The sequence below is a fragment of the Paralichthys olivaceus genome, chromosome 15, assembly GCF_024713975.1.
Source record: "Paralichthys olivaceus isolate ysfri-2021 chromosome 15, ASM2471397v2, whole genome shotgun sequence".
Taxonomy (NCBI): Eukaryota; Metazoa; Chordata; class Actinopteri; order Pleuronectiformes; family Paralichthyidae; genus Paralichthys; species Paralichthys olivaceus.
The window spans coordinates 1,563,544-1,582,043 of NC_091107.1; the positions used below are offsets into that span (position 1 = coordinate 1,563,544).

Sequence of the window (18,500 nt, forward strand, 5' to 3'; positions counted from 1 at the left end):
TTACTGGCGACAAGATAAGAAACATCTGGCTCAGGATGTGGTCTGATTCACAGCTTCACCTGAGTTTTGTAGAACCGTCCATCCTGTAATCTGCTCCTCATAATGTCTGAGTTTTGTGATGCAACGATAAACAGGTTGACATAAAAACAGCTCTGCTTGTAGCAAACAGCCAATTTCATGCCACATGGGCAAATCCTGATGAGTCTATTTACCGGCTATGATTAAAATATCGATCCCTGTCAGGGAAACAGGGTTGTTAGGATGAGAAAAGAATCATATGATCATTATGAAACACTGGAATAAAATAAAGAAGTGGAAGCAGTGGTGGAGTAAGAACATTTACTGAAGCACAGTGTGCAACCTTTCTTTTCAACTCTTTCTTTTTTACTTTTCACATTTAGTTTAAAAATATATAAAAATAAGTTCTGATCTTTGCTTGTGACGACTTTCAAAAAACCCCGTTTTCATTCTTTACTGACGGCTGAAGGATTCTGTACGTCGTTATGGAAACCTAATGACAAAGAAATGTTTGAGGTTTGATATTTTACAGTTTAATTGTTTAAATGCAAAGAAAATACAATTTTATTTTCATAAAATCTGAACTTAAATCTTTTCTTCATTGTTTATTCTGTAAAATAAAAACTTTACATTCAGTTCATGTTGATAAACATAAATTCTGGAAGCGAAATGTCTGATTGTTATCGGCCAATGGATACGTCGGTCATAGTCCGCTCGTAACTGTGTATTTTACACTGTTTCATTAATGGTATTTAATAAAATAAAATATGTGAATACTACATCCATCACTGAGGAAAAGACAGACATTCAATTATCACACATCATGTTGCTGCTCCTATAGATGAAAACCTCTTTTTTAACTCGGTGAAAACATGATTAAAAAATCCAGCGGCTTTGAAATCATCTATTTCAGTCCAAGGCAGATATAAAACCACGACAACAATATTTACTCACTGATTTCATTTTGTCAGTTAATGCGGAGACGATGAAATCTGGAGATTAATGCTTTTGCCAACAACTTACAATAAATGAAATAAATAAATGAACTAACACGTGATCTGAACAGAACAAACTGGTGTAACGAGCAGAACTCAGATCCTCTTCACTCAGGTGATGGACGACATGTGCATCCTGCCAAATTCATCATTCCCACGAATCCAATGAATAATTCCCGCGCTCTTAATATGCACTAGTCAATTTCATTCATTATTGATCGCTCTCATCAAACAGCGATGGCTACCTGCTTGTTAAAGAGAACATCTTTAGTGGGCGAATGCCTCTGAAAACACCACAAACACTCGTTAACGTGTTGGATGTAATAAATCATCAGAGACGGCGAAGAGGCTGCTGCGGCATCATCTTCGTCTGTTAACTCAGAACAGTCCCCTGTCCGTCCACTTCTCTGCGTGACGCCTCCCCTTTGTTTCTTGACAGGTAATCGAGATGAAATGCTGCTTAATTGAGATAAGACCGTCGGAGGAGCTGTTTATTTCTTTGAATTAAAAACTATACATATTGTTGTTCTTAGGTTCATTTCTGTTGTTTCTCTGCCGCTTTAAACACAAACACTGGGTTTATCCTTTTTTCATTTAGCTGTCATCAAAATGTTCTTGCATTAGAACACATAGAATCATTTAAATATTAAATCTGTTATTAACGAGCGCGTTCCCAAATGAATTCAACTCACTTAGAGATTACGTTCAGGTTCACCGTAAAAGTGAAGCCAAAGCTTATCCATCGCCCCCCCTGGTGGCTGGCTGCAGTATTGAGCCCTGCTCCTCCATGTTAGTGGAAGGGACATGATAAAAAGTACAAGTTAAATACATTTTTCTCACACACACAAGTAAGAAAATCCTGTGCAAACCAGTAGTTATCTCGTGCGCACAAGATAAAAACAACATGTCACCTGTCGGGACATTACTGGCTCTGTAGTAATAATATTCATACATTGAATATTAAGGTCCTCATTGCATTATACTTTGAAAACCTTGCTGACCTACACTACCAACATTTTTACTCTCGGCCTTCAGCAGGGTGATTTATTCACTGGACTCTTCTGGAAACAGAGATAACTTTCAGAATAAGCCTCAATAATGGAGAGTCTGGAGCAGCTGGATTTATTCAAAACTCATCACAAAGTAGAAGTTCATTACTCACACACACAGGCATGAGCACAGTATTAGCTCTTTATCCATAACTCTCATTGCATTCATTTGGGTAGAATTTAATTAGCATGTTAATGGTTATCATAGGATTCTTTATTTATCCCGCAGAGAATTATCACATCTTCTCTTGTATCCATGTCGTCCACAGGGGATCAGCTCATATAAACCTATATTTATAAAGTATATATTTAAAAGTGCTTCAATAGAAGAAGACCACCGTCCATGAGTATTAGGGAAGTATAACAGTAAATGGTCTTATCGCTGGGTAAAAATACACACTCAAGCTGTGAAACGACTGCAGATATAAGAATTTGTTCTGGGGTCAAAGCGGCGGACTCACGGGTTTAGACCAGAGCTGAGAGTCAAGGAAACATGTCAGAAGTTGAAGCAGAGAACTGAAGGAGTGGACAAGCCGAGCCAAGTTCAGTGACTTGTTGAGGTAGTGAGGATCAGTGTGTAACAGGATTTATGATCCAGGCGGTGCTCTCTCTCTTGAGATGAGTGTCTTCATCGTCCAAAGCACCACATCCGCACCTGAGGTACTTCTTTTTGCAGAGGGTACAAGGTGAACTTGAAAATCCCTTTTTGTTGATGCTTTTCTAAGAGCGTCACTAACACACTGAAGCTGACCGAGTCCGTGCAAAGGCTGAATCACCAAAGCAAAAACAGTCACATTGACATTATAATACACCTTCATTAACTCATGGGCAGTGTCTCTTGTGATTCTCACACTTCAACACTTTTTAAAAATCCTATTTTATTTTGTTTTACATTTCCATGTCCTGTTTTGTTTTTGTGTACATTTTTATTCGGCCTATATTTGAAATGACAGAATCAAAACTAAAATAAAGTTGGGCTAGTGTTTTTAAATTCCAGATCAGAAAAGAAAAGATAATAATTTATCAGTTCCACAATTCTTGCTCATTGTGGGACTTGTTGGGTTTCTATATTATATTGTAAGATTTGACCTTACATGTAAACTACCTTCATTTAAATGTATAAATATTAAGGTCTTGAACTCATTGTGATTATGATTTGACACTTGAGCTGAATTGAATACCTTTTATTTCAGATCATTCATTTTTTGCTATTGATTTTGTGAAGTACTTTTAAATAAGTGATAAAGTTATTATACTATTATCAATGCAGGTTGTGATGTAGTGCTATATAAAATAGGGAATTATCTGTGTTACAGCAGCAAAAGGGATAAAACTAGACTTTCAGCAAAGATAATAATTAAGATAACAAAGTTAACACAGGATGAGTCTGAATGAGATTAAGCCTGAGGTTTGTAGTCCCAGTGTTTGGTGCATGTTTGATTATTGTTGGTTTTCAAACGTGAATATAAGAGAAATAATAAAGAAATTAAATGATGTCGCAAATAGAAAGTTAACAATGATCAGTAATTTAATGCAGAAAGTTAAAAAGAGATAAATAAATACATACGATGCAGATTTGGAGCAGTAAAACTACATTACCCAGACACCATTGCGTTCACAAGCCACTACGGCAAGTCGGAGGCGCGTGTTTAAATCGTCTTCCTGTTTACGTTCGCACAGAGTTGAACTGTCGCGACATTAACTTCGTTAAAAGAACAATTTAAAGTTCTGACGCAGGAGAAGAAGTCGTTCACGCAAACCAGCGACGAACACGCAGGCGGAGGGAGTTAGCTGCGCAGGTTAGCCGCTAAGCTAACACACACACACACACACACACACACAAACAACCTGTAGCTAGCAGCTAGCATGGTGGTGCTGAGAGAAGGGATGTGTCCCGGACTGGAGGAGGATTTAATCCGAGACCTGCGAGCTGCCGACGTCAGGACAGGTCAGTGAACCTGTCTGTTACTCTGCTGTCAGGGGGGGGGGGGTCACTGACCTGGGGTCTGCTGTGTTGTTTTACTGAAGCACACTGAACACACGTCAGAGGAACAACTCAAGAGTCAGTTCAGTGATGAGGAGAGAGATGGAGAGATAGAGAGAGATGGAGACTAGATAGATAGAGAGATGGAGAGATGGATAGAGAGATGGATGGATAGATAGAGAGAGAGATAGAGAGATGGAGACTAGATAGAGAGATGGATAGAGAGATGGAGACTTCAAGTTCAAGAGCAGACTCAAGAGTAACATACACCTTAATAGATAGATATATAGATAGATAGATGGATGAATAGATAGATAGATGGATAGATGGATGAATAGATAGATGGATAGATAGATAGATAGATAGATGGATGGATAGATAGATAGATAGACAGATAGATGGATAGATAGATAGAGAGAGAGAGAGATAGATAGATAGATAGAGAGATGGAGACTAGATAGATAGATAGATGGATAGATGGATGAATAGATAGATGGATAGATAGATAGATAGATAGATAGATGGATAGATAGATAGATGATGGAGATGGAGACTTCAAGTTCAAGAGCAGACTCAAGAGTAACATACACCTTGATGGATGGATGGATAGATAGATAGATAGATAGATAGATGAATAGATAGATAGATAGATGGATGGATGGGTGGATGAACGGATAGATAGATGAATGAATGAATGAATAGATGGATGGATGGATAGATAGATAGATAGATAGATAGATAGATAGATAGATAGATAGATAGATAGATAGATAGATAGATAGATGAATGAATGAATGAATAGATGGATGCTTGCTCTTGATACATTCTACGGGTTTACGCTGAAGTCATTGTTGTGTTTATCAAGTTTAAAATATGTGATTGCATTTTTTGCCGTCAATCAATTTCAATATCAGTTTCACACGATATTTAATAATTCAATCGAGTCCAGAAAGTAACTGAAAGTATTCAATGTTAAAAAAGAGACGCTCAGGATTCTGGAGCATAATTGAATTGATATATATATATATATATATATTGTGTAAAAATTGTAATGTGTACTTCTGTAATAGTTCTGCTTATACAGTATTTATAAGGTAAGAGTGATTGAGATTGTGTTTTTATATACAGTCTGTGAAGTTTACACTTTGTCCAGGACTAAACTCAACTCATCAGCCATTGTTTCCTGTTCCCACAGTGGAGGACCTGGTCTCATCCGACATCGAGGAACTGGCTCAGAAATGTTCCACGTCGTATAAGGTATTCAAACCATACATGAATTAAACACGCTGCTCATTTACTGATTCAAGGACCCTGAAAACAGAGTCAACATCCTGGGGATTGATGTTTCCAGATCGGATAGTCCCTGCGTCCAGTTACTCCACATTTTATTCTGCACACGCATGGAAAGGATCAGGTGTCCGATAAATCAAACATTCAAAAGTAAAGAGCTTCTTCATTCAACACTTCCTCACTTCAACACATGACAGCTAATCACTCGGGGGAAATTTCATTATTTCCTTAAAACAAATCAGATTCGTAGTTTGTGCTGTTAGTTAATGAAGTGAAAATAAAAGACACCCACATTTGTATACTTGGCACAAACAGAGAAGAGTGGGAGGTTCAGGCCCTGATCGACATCACGTTGTTCTTAGATACTTTCACCCGCATGCAGCATGAGTCCATTCACTGTGTAAGTGGGTTGTATTAGGTGGCTTATGATTAAAAAAAGAGCCATGCTTAATGTAAGCAGACCTCCCACAGGGCTTGTTAAACATACCCTTGGAAAGACGGGTCATGTGTTTGAGGAGCCAGGCAAAAATGTTTTCACAGCAGACGTTCAAGTCAAGGTTGAAGATCACATTTGCTTCCTGTTCTTTTTTGTATTTTATTGTATTTGTTTTCTCTCAGCAAGAGCAAAGTTACATTATCATTTATTTTTCCTGTAGAGAACAGATGTAAGTTCTGCTCCTCCTGGGCAAATTGCACATTTTGTTTATTTTTTTTCTAAGTAAAATGAAGTAAATGCAGCCCCTGCGGCAAATAGACAGAAAATTACTTCTTATTTTTACATCATCAACTTGAAAAATTAATTTTGCATTTGCACATCTTCAAACTGAGGTAACTCTCAGAACTTAAATAACCTATTAGGCCTTAATCGACATGGATGGGATTTGTGGGGCAGGCCAAGAATTGTCCTTATGTATTGTCAGCTGATGACATTAGCAAAGCTCATGAGTTTTCTGACTTCCTCTGTCGTAAATGTCATGTCAAGAAATCACAGATGTTGAGCTAAGATCTGGAAGACCGAGAAAACTTTAAGATAAAACTGAGATAAGTACTTTTGCGCAGGCTAGTCAATGTTTAAAATATACATTTTCCACATGGCAACTGAAATTTTTTATTTTATATTCAGTAGTTTACACACATTAAGTGATAAACAACAGAAAAATGTGTTCTTCATTATCAGTTTGAAAGAGAAGCTGCTTCTTTTAGCCGTACGTTTATTCCTCAGTGAAGAAAAAGCAGAAATCATGAATTAAAAACTGTCCGACTCAGTTCTGACCTCACGGGCAGATAGTAGGAAACTACATTTCTTTAAATCTCACCTTTCGACCAAACTTCATCTGAAACAAAAGTGCAAATAATCAGGAAGGATGTGCAGCAGGGCTGTTAAATGATATCATATCATATATTGTGTGGGTAGACGGAGGCGTAGAATACAACCCAGATATTATTGTTACAAAAGAATAAGAGATGAGTGAGAGTGAAGTCACTGCTAAATGCTCTGTGGTCTGTATAAGAAATTAACTTTGAAATGATTATTGATTACGAGAGAGAATTTAAAAAGTGTGGAACACATACGGTCTTCATGCTCTTATAATCTTTTTATGCTCTCTACATGTCTTTGTTCCCTGTGGAGATTAAAAGTGTAGGTACAAGTTAATCCCTTCTGGGCAAAATTATAATTCGTTCACCTTTAAATCACTACTACAGGCTCCGTGGTCTGTACATGTAACCTGTGCATGGATGGAGAGTATGAAATCTAAAAACAGATTAAATGGCTTATGTATTATGAAAGAGAATTTCTAAACTCCCGTCACACCACATTGTCTTTTCCATATTTCGGTGGCAGGAGTTGATATGAATTTTAAGTTGCTATAGAAATCACAGATTGAGACAGTCTCCCCTCCCATGAGATCATTGTGTGTTTTTGAATATTCTTCTTTATTAATTCACTGCCTGTGGCAGGTTTACATTCGTCCCATTGACTGAGCCGAGTGTTCCTGACCCGCTTGTTCTGCCCGCGGGCATCCCCTGAGCCGATACCCAGCATCCCTCTGCCCGGTCAGGCTCCCGCTGTTGATTTGAACCATTGTTTCGCGCACGCACAACAGGGGAGGAGGTCAATGCTGGGTCATCTGCACCAACACTTTTATCACTGAGGCAGCCTCCTACGGTTCAATTAAAGATGGGCAAGGCGAGGATTTTAAATAAAAGCAAAGACGTGTTGTGAGGCCACAAACTAAAGTGGAGCGCCAAAATTCCCACTAATTGAGACCCAACAGATTTGCCTCATTTCAATAAATACATTTGTGTTGTTGGACTCAGGAAACCCTCTCTGCCCTGGAGGAGAGACTAATCAGGATGTAAGGCTGCTAAACAGCACTAAGTGTTCTTTGATGACTTCTAACACAGAACGTCACAGCCCAGCCTGGTTGGAGAACGTGTAATCATCAGCAGTGTGTTCTCGTGCAGTAGGCTGACGTCCGGTTGTAAGATCCAGATGCAGAAATCCAAATGCCTCATGGTGTGACTCTATAGGGATCGGACAAGCAGTTAGCATGGCCTGATTAGCTGTGAGTTGATTTGCTACTAGCAGGCGTGCTCCCTCTGGTTGTGCATCTACGTGTCATGAAGTTGTCTTCTTCCTTTGGAGATTTGAAATGAAACAAAACGCACTTTATTTCTAAAACTAAAAATTCACCGTGGTGGTGCAGGGCTGGAGGTGGCATATGTTCCTGCTAGCTTGGCTGTCATAGCTTTACCCATATTGTTTTTTTGGGAACTGATAACATCATGAGGGAGTAAAATATATTAATATTGACTGATATATATATATTTAACATGTTATTATCAAACTCTTATGACAAAGTAAAGTAATTGAGGCTTGACATTTTACAGTTTAATCATAACATTTACTGTGAATAACTAAATAAAAATTAAATTAAACCAAATGTGTAGAACTTGAATCTAGATAATAAAGATCTTTATTTGTGCAAAATAGATTTAGTTTCATTTAGCTGAAGCTTTTATCCAACCTGAAGTACAATCATTTAAACATAAGTGCAAATGTTCTCTGGATTGTTTATCATGTAAAGTAAAAGTTTTCTTATCAGCAAACAACTAGGAGACAAAGATGCCTGGAGGATTGGCAAGATGCCTCATAACACATCTGATTGGACGTCACATTCATGCTCGGTAATTATAATATCAAAATAGGTTTGTATAGCTGGGAGGATTTAAATCGAAACATCCCCATCCTGGATCAGACCTTCATCACTACTCAAAACTAAAACTAAATCTGTTATGAAAACTAGTAAATGAAGTTTTCTTCCCTTGTTTTCAAATCCAGGATAAAAGCAAATAAATACTTGTACTAATCAATCCAAATATTCACCAACATCAAATTTGATGATTGAGTCATCACTCAAGTTATAAAACAAAAGTATCAAAGGGATTTTTTAATAGCATTAATAATTGATAATACTGGAATAAAAGAAACTTCAGTACTTCAAGATACGTGTTTGGGCTCGGGAATGTTTTATTTTTAGTTTTCCTTTGTGAGTTTTAATATTAGATTAAGACGTTGATGTCAAACATCGAGGACAGTTAAATAAAACAAAGGTAACAACAATGAACACATTGAAGTTAGAAACAGTTAAATGATCTATTTTCTCTAATACAAGAGAAAAGAAAGAGAGAAATGTCACATTTCTGGAAAATACAAATGAGTAACAGTGATCAAAAGCCAAAATGACTGGTAGTTTGGTAATGCTATTATATTATTATATATATATTAAATTAAGGCTTTGATATGAAGCCTAAGCAGAAAATGTGCTGCACCCAAGTACATTTTTACAGTGTAGTTTCAAAACCTACATGTTCACTAAAATAACAATAATAATAACATGTGAGAGCACACGTAACATTATTACAAAAATCCTGTAAATCTCATCAAAACAAGCCAGAATTGTACCTGGTACCTCTGGATTATGAACACAATGGCCCAGCTGGACCGAAAACAGCCTAATCTGGCAACGCTGGCCGAGGTGAGTCCGTACATGTGTTGTGTCTGATCCATGCAGCAGCCGTGAGCCTCATACGCTGTCATTTCCCCATTACAGGCTCTGTTTGCCATCCGCAGAGTGCTGCTGGCCCAACACACTGCTTTCCCCGTGTCAGGCGCTGATCTCTACGAGGAACTATTGAGCTCAACAGCCATCCTCTCCACTGGAAATCCCAGGTAACAACAATTCTGCAAACACAGCAGAGCAGAGTGCTTTGTCATTCAGGGACCAGGGCATGAAACGCTGGGCCCAGTGCCACAGGAGCTTAAAGGAAGGTTCCAAAATAAAATATGTATTCCTGAGGACAGTTCTCCACATATTGGATTAACAAACACCACCCTGACTTCACTTGAGAGGCTGAAATGTTTGTTGTGGTGCTTGTTAAAACAAATATTGGCTTCTCCAGCAGTGTAATTAGCGGTAGTGGTGATATTTTGAGTGTTTTTGTAAATTATAGGACACACGATAGTTAAACTAGTCCAAATTAATTTGTGCTGAAACAGCCTGTGTTGAAGCAGGGGACAGTTTCATCACGTCTGCAGCTGTTGGCTCTTACCTTCCCAAACCAGTAGCATCGCAGGACGATGTAAAATCGATAGTATCATACATTACCAAAGATGTTTGTAACCAGAAACCTCTGCATCGATCCCTTTTTATCCAACTAAAATCTTCTCAGTGTTGTTAGAATCAAATTTGCATTGAGCTGTGCCGGTGGAACATGCATCAGGAGTTCTGCTGGCTGTAGTTAAAAATACAGCAGACCAATAACATCTCAGAAAAGCTCTTTGGGCTCCAGTCCTGCCACTGAGGAAACATTTTAGCAGCTAAAGGTGACTTATATGCTGCTTGTTTCGTTTTGCTGTGTTTACTTTGCCTACAGCGAAGCACACTTCCCTAAAAAGGACAAATAACATTACCCATAACTCAAAAGCGCTTACGCTCAGAGGGGGTTTGGAGCCAATCCCGGCGGTCACACCCTGAACAGGTCGCCTTTTTATCGCAGGGCTGACATATAGAGTCTCTGATTAACCAGCCAGTCTTCAGGTTCAAACCTTAGACTGTAAATAAAGACGGACGACATGAAAGCTCCTCAAAAGTAAAGCCAAAAGCCTCTTTATCACCCCCTGGTGGTTGGTTGCAGTATAGGTCACAAACCCTGTGTCCTCTATGTGAGGAGATGGGACATGGACCAAACTAAAAAGCCACAGCACAAGATGGCAGTGTTTATATTCAGGCTATTTCAGCTTCATTTCTGGATAATGGACCGAAGTGGAGACACGTCGTCCATCTTAATTTACAGTCTATGGTTAGAGCCCAGACGCTTCATGATATGAGCTGACAGTATTAACCACTAGACCACCGTTACCGCCTGCTGTACATGTATGTATCACACCAGTACTGTACCTCTAATCCTGAGACACGGCCCCTCAGGAACCGTTGCAGATGTTTGCTGGCGTCTCAGAATCGAGTCATTTATAAACAGTCATAGCTCAAATCACTGCAGAGACAAATCATTTCACTTTTGGAGGACAAAACATTTTCTGGCAAGGACGGAGGCTGCTCCGGACAAATCTGTGAAACGTTCCCCGGCGTGGTTCGGTTTGTGTGACGGCACCTTTTCTCCAGTTAAACTCGCTGTTTGAGCGTAATTAATGAGCACAGGTGTTTCTTATAAGTGGTTTTCATGAATTAGTCAGTGCCTCGGATTAGTGGCTTGAAACTGAATCAGCCGTGTTGAGTGAAGCTGTGTGTGTGTGTGTGTGTGTGTCTTGGCTGCGCTCTTCTGGTGAAAAAGTGAAGTGATGAATGATGCTGTCCACACTGTCACTTTGTTCAGACGCCATGGTGTTTGGTTTATGCAGGGACGCTGTAAAGAAATGGATATTGTCTATTTATTAGGGACACCTAACTCATTAAAGAGACCTGCAATGAATCCCAGCTACGTGAAGATTGCATGTTATTGTTTTTGTTAAAACGGTTTTAGAGCGATGTTGAGTCCGGCTGATGATGCTGTCAAAGTTATATTAGTATTTTAAAAGAATATGTAGATATTTAATGCAGCAAATATCATCAAACATATGATGAACAAACTGAGGAAACACAACTTCCTCCTCTCAGGTAATTTGGCAGATAACTGATGATATTCGAGAAAATTCAGCCATGAAGAAATAATCTAAATATTTTAATACTGAAATGTTTTTCTTCGTTCTCACTGACGACAGTACTGTGTAGACATTTCCGACATGAAGCCCTGGACCCTGAAGGCTGTTCACACTTTTGAACGCTCCCTTTTGTCTTCCAGCTGTTTGATATTTGCACACTGAATGTGAGTCTTCAACCCAGACAGCGATAAGAAGAACTTTATGGACACACTGCTCTTCACTTTTATTTTACCCGGCTAATAGAAATGTCAAAAAGTAATGAAAGAGCTCAAAGAAAACCTTTGTGCTATTTCATTGAAAAAATAACCTAAACCTTTGCTGGACTAGATATACTCGAACTCTACTCACATTAATATGCCCACAATAAAAGCTGCCTTTAAATGTTAGGATGCATCTTTGTCTTTGGTTTGGCTGCAGGAAAATCTCAAAACACACAGATGCAAGTTGCATTTCAAATATCTCCAAGTAGCAGAACAGAAAAGTCGATGAATCACATTTATTTTTAGCCTTTCAGAATGTCAGACAACATGTACCGAGACAAAAACAACAAAAACTAAACTGGTGTTTTTCATTTTTCATCCAAGCAGGATGAACAGTGAGGGTTGATCGTGGTTTAAAGCTTCCATCAGCTTGTGTGTCATGTCGCCTACAGATTCGTTTTGCCATGACGTTACAGTATATTATCACAATATGATTATAATTTCATGTAAAAGTTTGTGTGGAGACGTTTAGCTGTGAGAAAGTTATAAGACTCAACATCAAATCACTAGTTACTGAATACCTGTCTTCTCACAGGGTCGTCTGAGGAGTAATTCAGCTCTGGAGCTCAGTTTAAGTGGCTTTAATTAGTCGGCCTTCAAATGAGCAGACACTGTTACTCCAGCCTCTTTAATTAAGAAGCTGCTGATCCCCATTGTTTGTTTAGACAACATGTCAACCTTGTGTTGTGATTGTTTTTTTAAAATCATTACCTCTGCCGAGGAAGTTTTTCGTTGCTGTTTGACTATCGTCAGGATTCTGCAAAAATAAAACTACTGAACCAACTTTCTCAAACCTCGGTGGAAGGGTCGCGTACGAGCCAAGGAAGACGTGATTAACTAGATTCCAGGGGCGGACCCCGGATTTTTTTTTTCCCACTTTCATTAACCTTGTGAGATTGAAAATTTTTGTAGAAGCAGATTTGTAATTGTTGTGTATATCATGTCAGATGTCTAAGGTCAAAGTAAATCAACTTGATGTGAATTCATGATAATTGGTTTAGGATTTAGTTGCGAAGCCTTTTCCGGAGCCAATGGAAGTTAAGGGGCCACTTCCCAGAAGCCGGCTAATCAGAAAGGACTGGGCTTCTGGCAGAGGCTGAACTGAGGGGCTGTGATAAGGCCCAATGGAAGATGGAGTATGTTGATCTATAGATTATACAAAGCTCTGCCATTAGAGCCCCTGAATAGGACCTGGACATGTGACATGATGTGTTCTCTTCAAATGATTACGCCGGGTGGGTACAGCTCTGGATTGTAAATATCTGTGCACAGGAATGTGAAGTTATCTTTCAAAGTTCTTTCTGTGTAGAGAAAAAAGCACTCAACCAAGCCACTTCGCTGCTTTCAGTCCAATCATCCTCTAAGAGGAAGACCTTTGGTCCAAGGACTGCTCAGTATTTTCAGCTCACATGATGAGTGCAGCCCATGGGAAATTCTGGATTGGTGACTTTTCAAGGACAATCACTTTCACTCGGCCGAGCCCTTACAAGAGAGAAACAAAAGAGAAAAAGAAGTATCACTCCCCCAAACAATTCTCCTCTTCGAAAATCACGCCGAGGGTGATGATGAGGACCACGACCAGCCAACTGCCGGCCTCCAGTGATGCATAACATCCGAGCTGGAGGACCTTGACCATATAGATTTAACTGTGAGGCTGTCACATCCCTCATCACGTTGGCAGGCAAAGCAATTCCACAAACTGCAGATCACTGGACTGACTGTCAGGAGATCCAGACGTTTCAATACTGAAAGATCAGATGGTTGAAGCATCTACAAAACAAATACGACAGCATTCAATCATCTACAGCTTCTAAAAAAATATTACAAACCTGAAACCCTCAAATGCAGTTTTGTGTTATACTGTAACCTTTAAGAAATGTTCCAAAATAAAATATGGTGCCAGACCAATTAGATCAGAAAATAAAAAAGGATAAGGTCTCATTAAGTGTAGAAAATCAGGAGAAACCACCGGCTCCAAAAAATATATTTTCTAATGCAGGTTAGAGCAGACTAGTATCAAACTACTGTAGAAACTAAGCGCGGATTAGGCAACATTAATAAAAAAACAGTTCTCTACCTTCGGAGCTCACCCTGAGTCCCCTGATAAGAGTTCTTCAAGCAAAGATGTTTTTATTCTTGAGTCTCTCAAAGAAAAGTTGCAAACAGCTCCGAAGACCCAACAGGCTGTAAACAAGCCTGACACTCACTTTGCACTTTGTTTGGAAGGACGATTGTTTTGCTCACAACAGTTTCTGTGAACTATTGTTCACCAAACAGAATCATCAGGGGAAGGTTGGGATAGGAAGAAAAATGTTATTGGCTGTTGACGAGAGAACGAGAAACTTTCATCCACAACCTTCTATTAAGCACATCTACACCATCACATCCGTCCGGCCTCTGTTCACGGAGCTCAGGAGGAAATTAATGGACCTCTGGTGATTTATTGCACAAGTTTCTTGCTGTGTGAACACATAAAAAGAGTGGATGTGGATAAACCCGAGGGGGTGGGGTGGAAGAGGTCACGTATAAATTACCTGAGGTGTGTGGAGGTGGAGTCGGGGGAAGTTTTACCTGACCAGCGACAGAGAAGCCGTAACAAGACTGTGAAGGTCATGGATCTAAAGCACAGACCTGACCTCACTCACTTTATATCCCTGTCAATAAAGATAGTTTAAGTATCCATCGCCGCGCGTTCGAGGCTGCTACAGATGTGCATCTGCCTAAAGCTTCCAGAACGCTTTCTCATAATTGATCTCAGCCCACAACGCTGCAAGAAATAGATGAGCGTAATAAAAAACGGTTAGTGAAATGGGATTTAATTGAACAGAGTGGTGTTAAAGAGGAAGTATACAGAAGATTTATACCTGAGGGTCAAAAGGGAATACTTGACCTTGGGAGCAGCTGTTTGACAAAATAATCCTACGTGAAGGCCCGGCGAGCTTTTTGTAGAGTTTTCAATCTCACCCCAGTGTATGAAATTTCAGTCACATGATGAATCAGTGAGGAAAGGCAATTTCATTCATTCACTGCAGATCAATCCAGACACGACGCTAACGCCGGAAAATCTTGCGTCAGGCCGATATCTCAATGAGTTTCAGGACAGGTTCCCAACTAACTCTTAAGTCTGGTTTAATTTTGAGTTTAAATAAATCAGAGCCCACATATTTGTTGCTGGTCTATGTTTTAGTTGTATTTCACTGGAGAACTTTGATCTGCTGGTCTCCAGGCTGCATCCCACCTCTCACCACCGGCAGCTGGGATCGCTCCAGTTTAACCCTCTAAGAAAAAGCAGCGCAGATAATTGGATGGACAGATTTATTCCGCTGCCGTCCAGGTTGGGCTTTTTGTTTCCGCCTCCACCGCCACGCTTGAATAATTCAATCAGAGACGAATTTACAATAACATTCTTCTTTTTCTTCTCCTTCTTCTTCTTCTTTTACGATAGTGATTGATTAAAACTCTAAATGTGTAAAATGGATAGGATAGAATCTTTTTTTATTTCAGTTCACACTTTGGCACGGCGGATCGATAGACACTCCAGTTACACTGACTCACCACACACACACACACACACACACACACACACACACACACACACACACACACACAATCCTCTTAAAACACATGAATGAAAAAGCAGCTATATTTGATGGATTCAGTTTGAAAGACGCAGCCGGTGGCACAGCTTGATAAGAAGCCATCAAACAGCAACTGAATTCAGGAATTGGCCCAACGTTGAAAGACTAGTCTGGAAGTTAATGCAAGCCTTGTTTGTGTTAAGTTCACCCAACTGCAGTTTGTGTTGGCTCTGCAGATGCACTCAGACTTGATAGTTTATTTTGCACAATGGCAGCTGTGAATAATGAATTGCACCTTGTTTCTCGCAGCTTAGATAAACTGCTGGATTCCGGCTTGTATACTGGAGAGATAACAGAGCTGTCAGGAGGCCCAGGAAGTGGCAAATCTCAGGTGAACATTTCCTACCTTCCCTCTCCATCACTGATAATTTCACTCGCATAAATTCACTCTTTAGAATTCCCTCGTCTCCTATAGAATGAGAAAGTGTTCTCTGGCTGAAATAATGCTGAGGTGATTCTTTAGCGTAGTTATCTTTTCGTCCAGCACACGAGCTACCCGCGCTATCTTTAACCATTCCCTGCACGCCTGTCATGTCTTCTAGGTGTGTTTTGGTGTCGCGGTGCACATTTCTTACCAGCTGAAGCAGAGTGTAATATATATTGATACGACAGGAGGGCTGAGCGCCAGCCGCTTGCTTCAGATGCTGCAAACTGAAACGAGCAACACAGAGGCGCAGGTGAGCGGAGCGTTAAACAAATGTACACGACGTGTGATATCAAATAATCTGAATTGAGACTCTGTCACTTCCCAGATGGAAGCTCTTCAGAGGATCCACATCTTCCGCGTGTTTGACATCTTCTCCTTACTCGACTGTCTGCACGGTCTTAGCGGTGGCGGGCTTCAGCAGGTCCGTTCCCTGGTTGTTGTTTTTTTTTTTTTTCTTTCTTTTGCTTAAAATACACCAACAACCCTGTGTTGCCTCGGGGACCTTTGTGATAGACGGATCAAACTTTCAGTAATCGTAATTTTTGTCATATTTTGCACCAGGCATCAGGCGGCGGTGGCTCTGTAAAGGCAGTGATTGTGGACTCGGTGTCAGCCGTTATCTCTCCTCTACTGGGAGGCAAACAAAATGAAGGTGATATCTCTTTCTGCTGATACCTGAGGCCGTGCTAACGCCTGAGTCTGTAAACTACTAACGCCTGTCAGGAATCTGTTAAAAATACATGACAAGGTTCGTTTAATGCACATCACCCAAGTGTGACGATAACAAACTGCTCGTACGAAATACTTTAAAAAGTGCAGAAACAGAAGTTTGTTTTCACAAAGATTCAGAACAATTTAGAGGAAAAGCAGCGGAGAGATGATTCTGTGACCTCACCGCTGGATTAAATATATTTTCAATTAAAAACTTTTAAAATTAAAGAGTACTGTCAAGATTTGTATATATTGATGAATTAGTATGATTTATATGTTGTTCAATTAGCAGCTCAAAGTGAATCGACGTTGAGAATATTCAGAAATATAATCACAACGTGACGCGTAGCTCAAGTTACTGAAAGAGGTCGAGAGAGTTTTCTGTGCTCAGACTAACCTCGGCTCAACCTCATGACTCCAGGGATGTCGCTGATGATACAAGTGGCCGGAGTTCTTAAGACGATGGCGAAGGACTTCAACATCGCAGCATTGGTAAGGACGACACGACCCTCGACGTGTGTGTGTGTGTGTGTGTGTGCTGCTCCGGATGAAAGATGCATCTAAATCTTTTCAACACTTCCTCTGTTTGAGGAGCTCAAATAAAAACTAAACGTGTTCTTCTACCTTTTGTTTGGGTGATAAAACCAAATAAAGAAGATTAAAGCACAAGGTTAATAATTTCCTTCAAACTGAAACGTGTAAAACAAAAAGAGCTTTGTTTGACAGCAGGTTCTAATCACATCGTGTAAAAAGAACTAATTATAATCGAGAAACTGAACCAAAGGAAATTTGCCTTCAATTCAGATCAGGTCATTGAAAGTGAGATAAAGATAATGTGACGGGCTGTTTGATGTCCCATTTGAGTGAAAGTGGGACAATCTGCTCGTCCTACTTGGTTTCCTCTCTTGTATTATCTCTGGACAGCTGCACTGAATCCTAAAACACTAGTAGAACTGTACACGATGGTGTGTGTGTGTGTGTGTGTGTGTGGGCCCGCAGGTAACAAACCACGTGACGAGGAGCGGCGGCGGCGAGGTGCTGCCGGGCCTCGGTGCGTCGTGGAGTCACATCCCCAGAACCAGAGTTCTGCTGGAGCGGCTGGAGGAGGCCGGGGCTGCCGGTCGCTCCAGTCTGCGCTCAGCAACACTGATCAAGTCCTCCAGACAGGTACGACGACGAGCCGCGGCCCGACGCTGCGTTTAGCTGCAAGTGTCTGGACGTCTCAATCAAACAGAATCTCTGTGTTTGATTTTTAAAACTGGTCTGGTTTGATAAATTCTTTCTTTTCATAAGAAGCGAGGAGGCGTTAAATTGCAGCTGAGGTTTGCGTGTTTGTTTTTCGTCTTCTCTCCTTCTTCTCAGCCGTGTCTCGTCACAGAGCAGTTTGACTTGAAGTGGTGGAGTCGCTCCAAAGAAGGAACCTCCGGAAAAAGAAAACGGGACGAGACCGATTCCTGACGAGAGCCAATTAAAAAAATCCTCTGACAAACAAAAAAAAAAAAATCCCATCAAAGGTACAAAAGGATGTTTAAGAACCTCATTTGCAAGAAAATGTGTCTTTGAAACACTTTGCACACATTTAATAATTTGTTTTAAATCCAACGGACCCGTTAAGATCATGACACTCGTGTTGTTTATATTCCTTTCAGACGCTCCGTCAGTCGCCTGCAGCAGAATTAATGTTTTCATGAGATTTCTTTTTACCCGTTGAGAGGAGGGAGGAATATATCGGCGAGCGAGTCCTTTCTCCTCTTCTCAGACCTTTCAGGGGAAGCTGAGCAGGTTCAAGTGGATTTTGCTTCTGAGCTTTAATACATTCAAACGTTTAATGAAGCCACATCACAGCCCGAAGTATCCGCAGGATAAAAAGGCAAATCTGAATTATCCTTGAAAGCCATTCACATGCAA

The 18,500-nt window shown here is 40.1% G+C and overlaps 1 protein-coding gene across 2 annotated transcripts in view; it reads left to right on the forward strand.

Annotated features, from left to right (window-relative positions):
- Nucleotides 1-3,681: 3,681 nt before the first annotated feature.
- Nucleotides 3,682-18,500, forward strand: part of rad51d (RAD51 paralog D) — a 30,056-nt gene continuing 15,237 nt past the window's right edge. For both annotated transcript variants that reach the window (XM_069539777.1, XM_020105762.2), the window contains exons 1-10: nucleotides 3,682-4,010; nucleotides 5,242-5,303; nucleotides 9,452-9,570; nucleotides 15,704-15,785; nucleotides 15,997-16,131; nucleotides 16,207-16,302; nucleotides 16,443-16,533; nucleotides 17,014-17,084; nucleotides 17,592-17,759; nucleotides 17,955-18,106. In XM_069539777.1, coding sequence (XP_069395878.1) covers nucleotides 3,929-4,010; nucleotides 5,242-5,303; nucleotides 9,452-9,570; nucleotides 15,704-15,785; nucleotides 15,997-16,131; nucleotides 16,207-16,302; nucleotides 16,443-16,533; nucleotides 17,014-17,084; nucleotides 17,592-17,759; nucleotides 17,955-18,050 — 1,002 coding nt within the window. In that variant the 5' untranslated portion in view covers nucleotides 3,682-3,928 and the 3' untranslated portion in view covers nucleotides 18,051-18,106. The remainder of the gene's footprint in view (nucleotides 4,011-5,241; nucleotides 5,304-9,451; nucleotides 9,571-15,703; nucleotides 15,786-15,996; nucleotides 16,132-16,206; nucleotides 16,303-16,442; nucleotides 16,534-17,013; nucleotides 17,085-17,591; nucleotides 17,760-17,954; nucleotides 18,107-18,500) is intronic.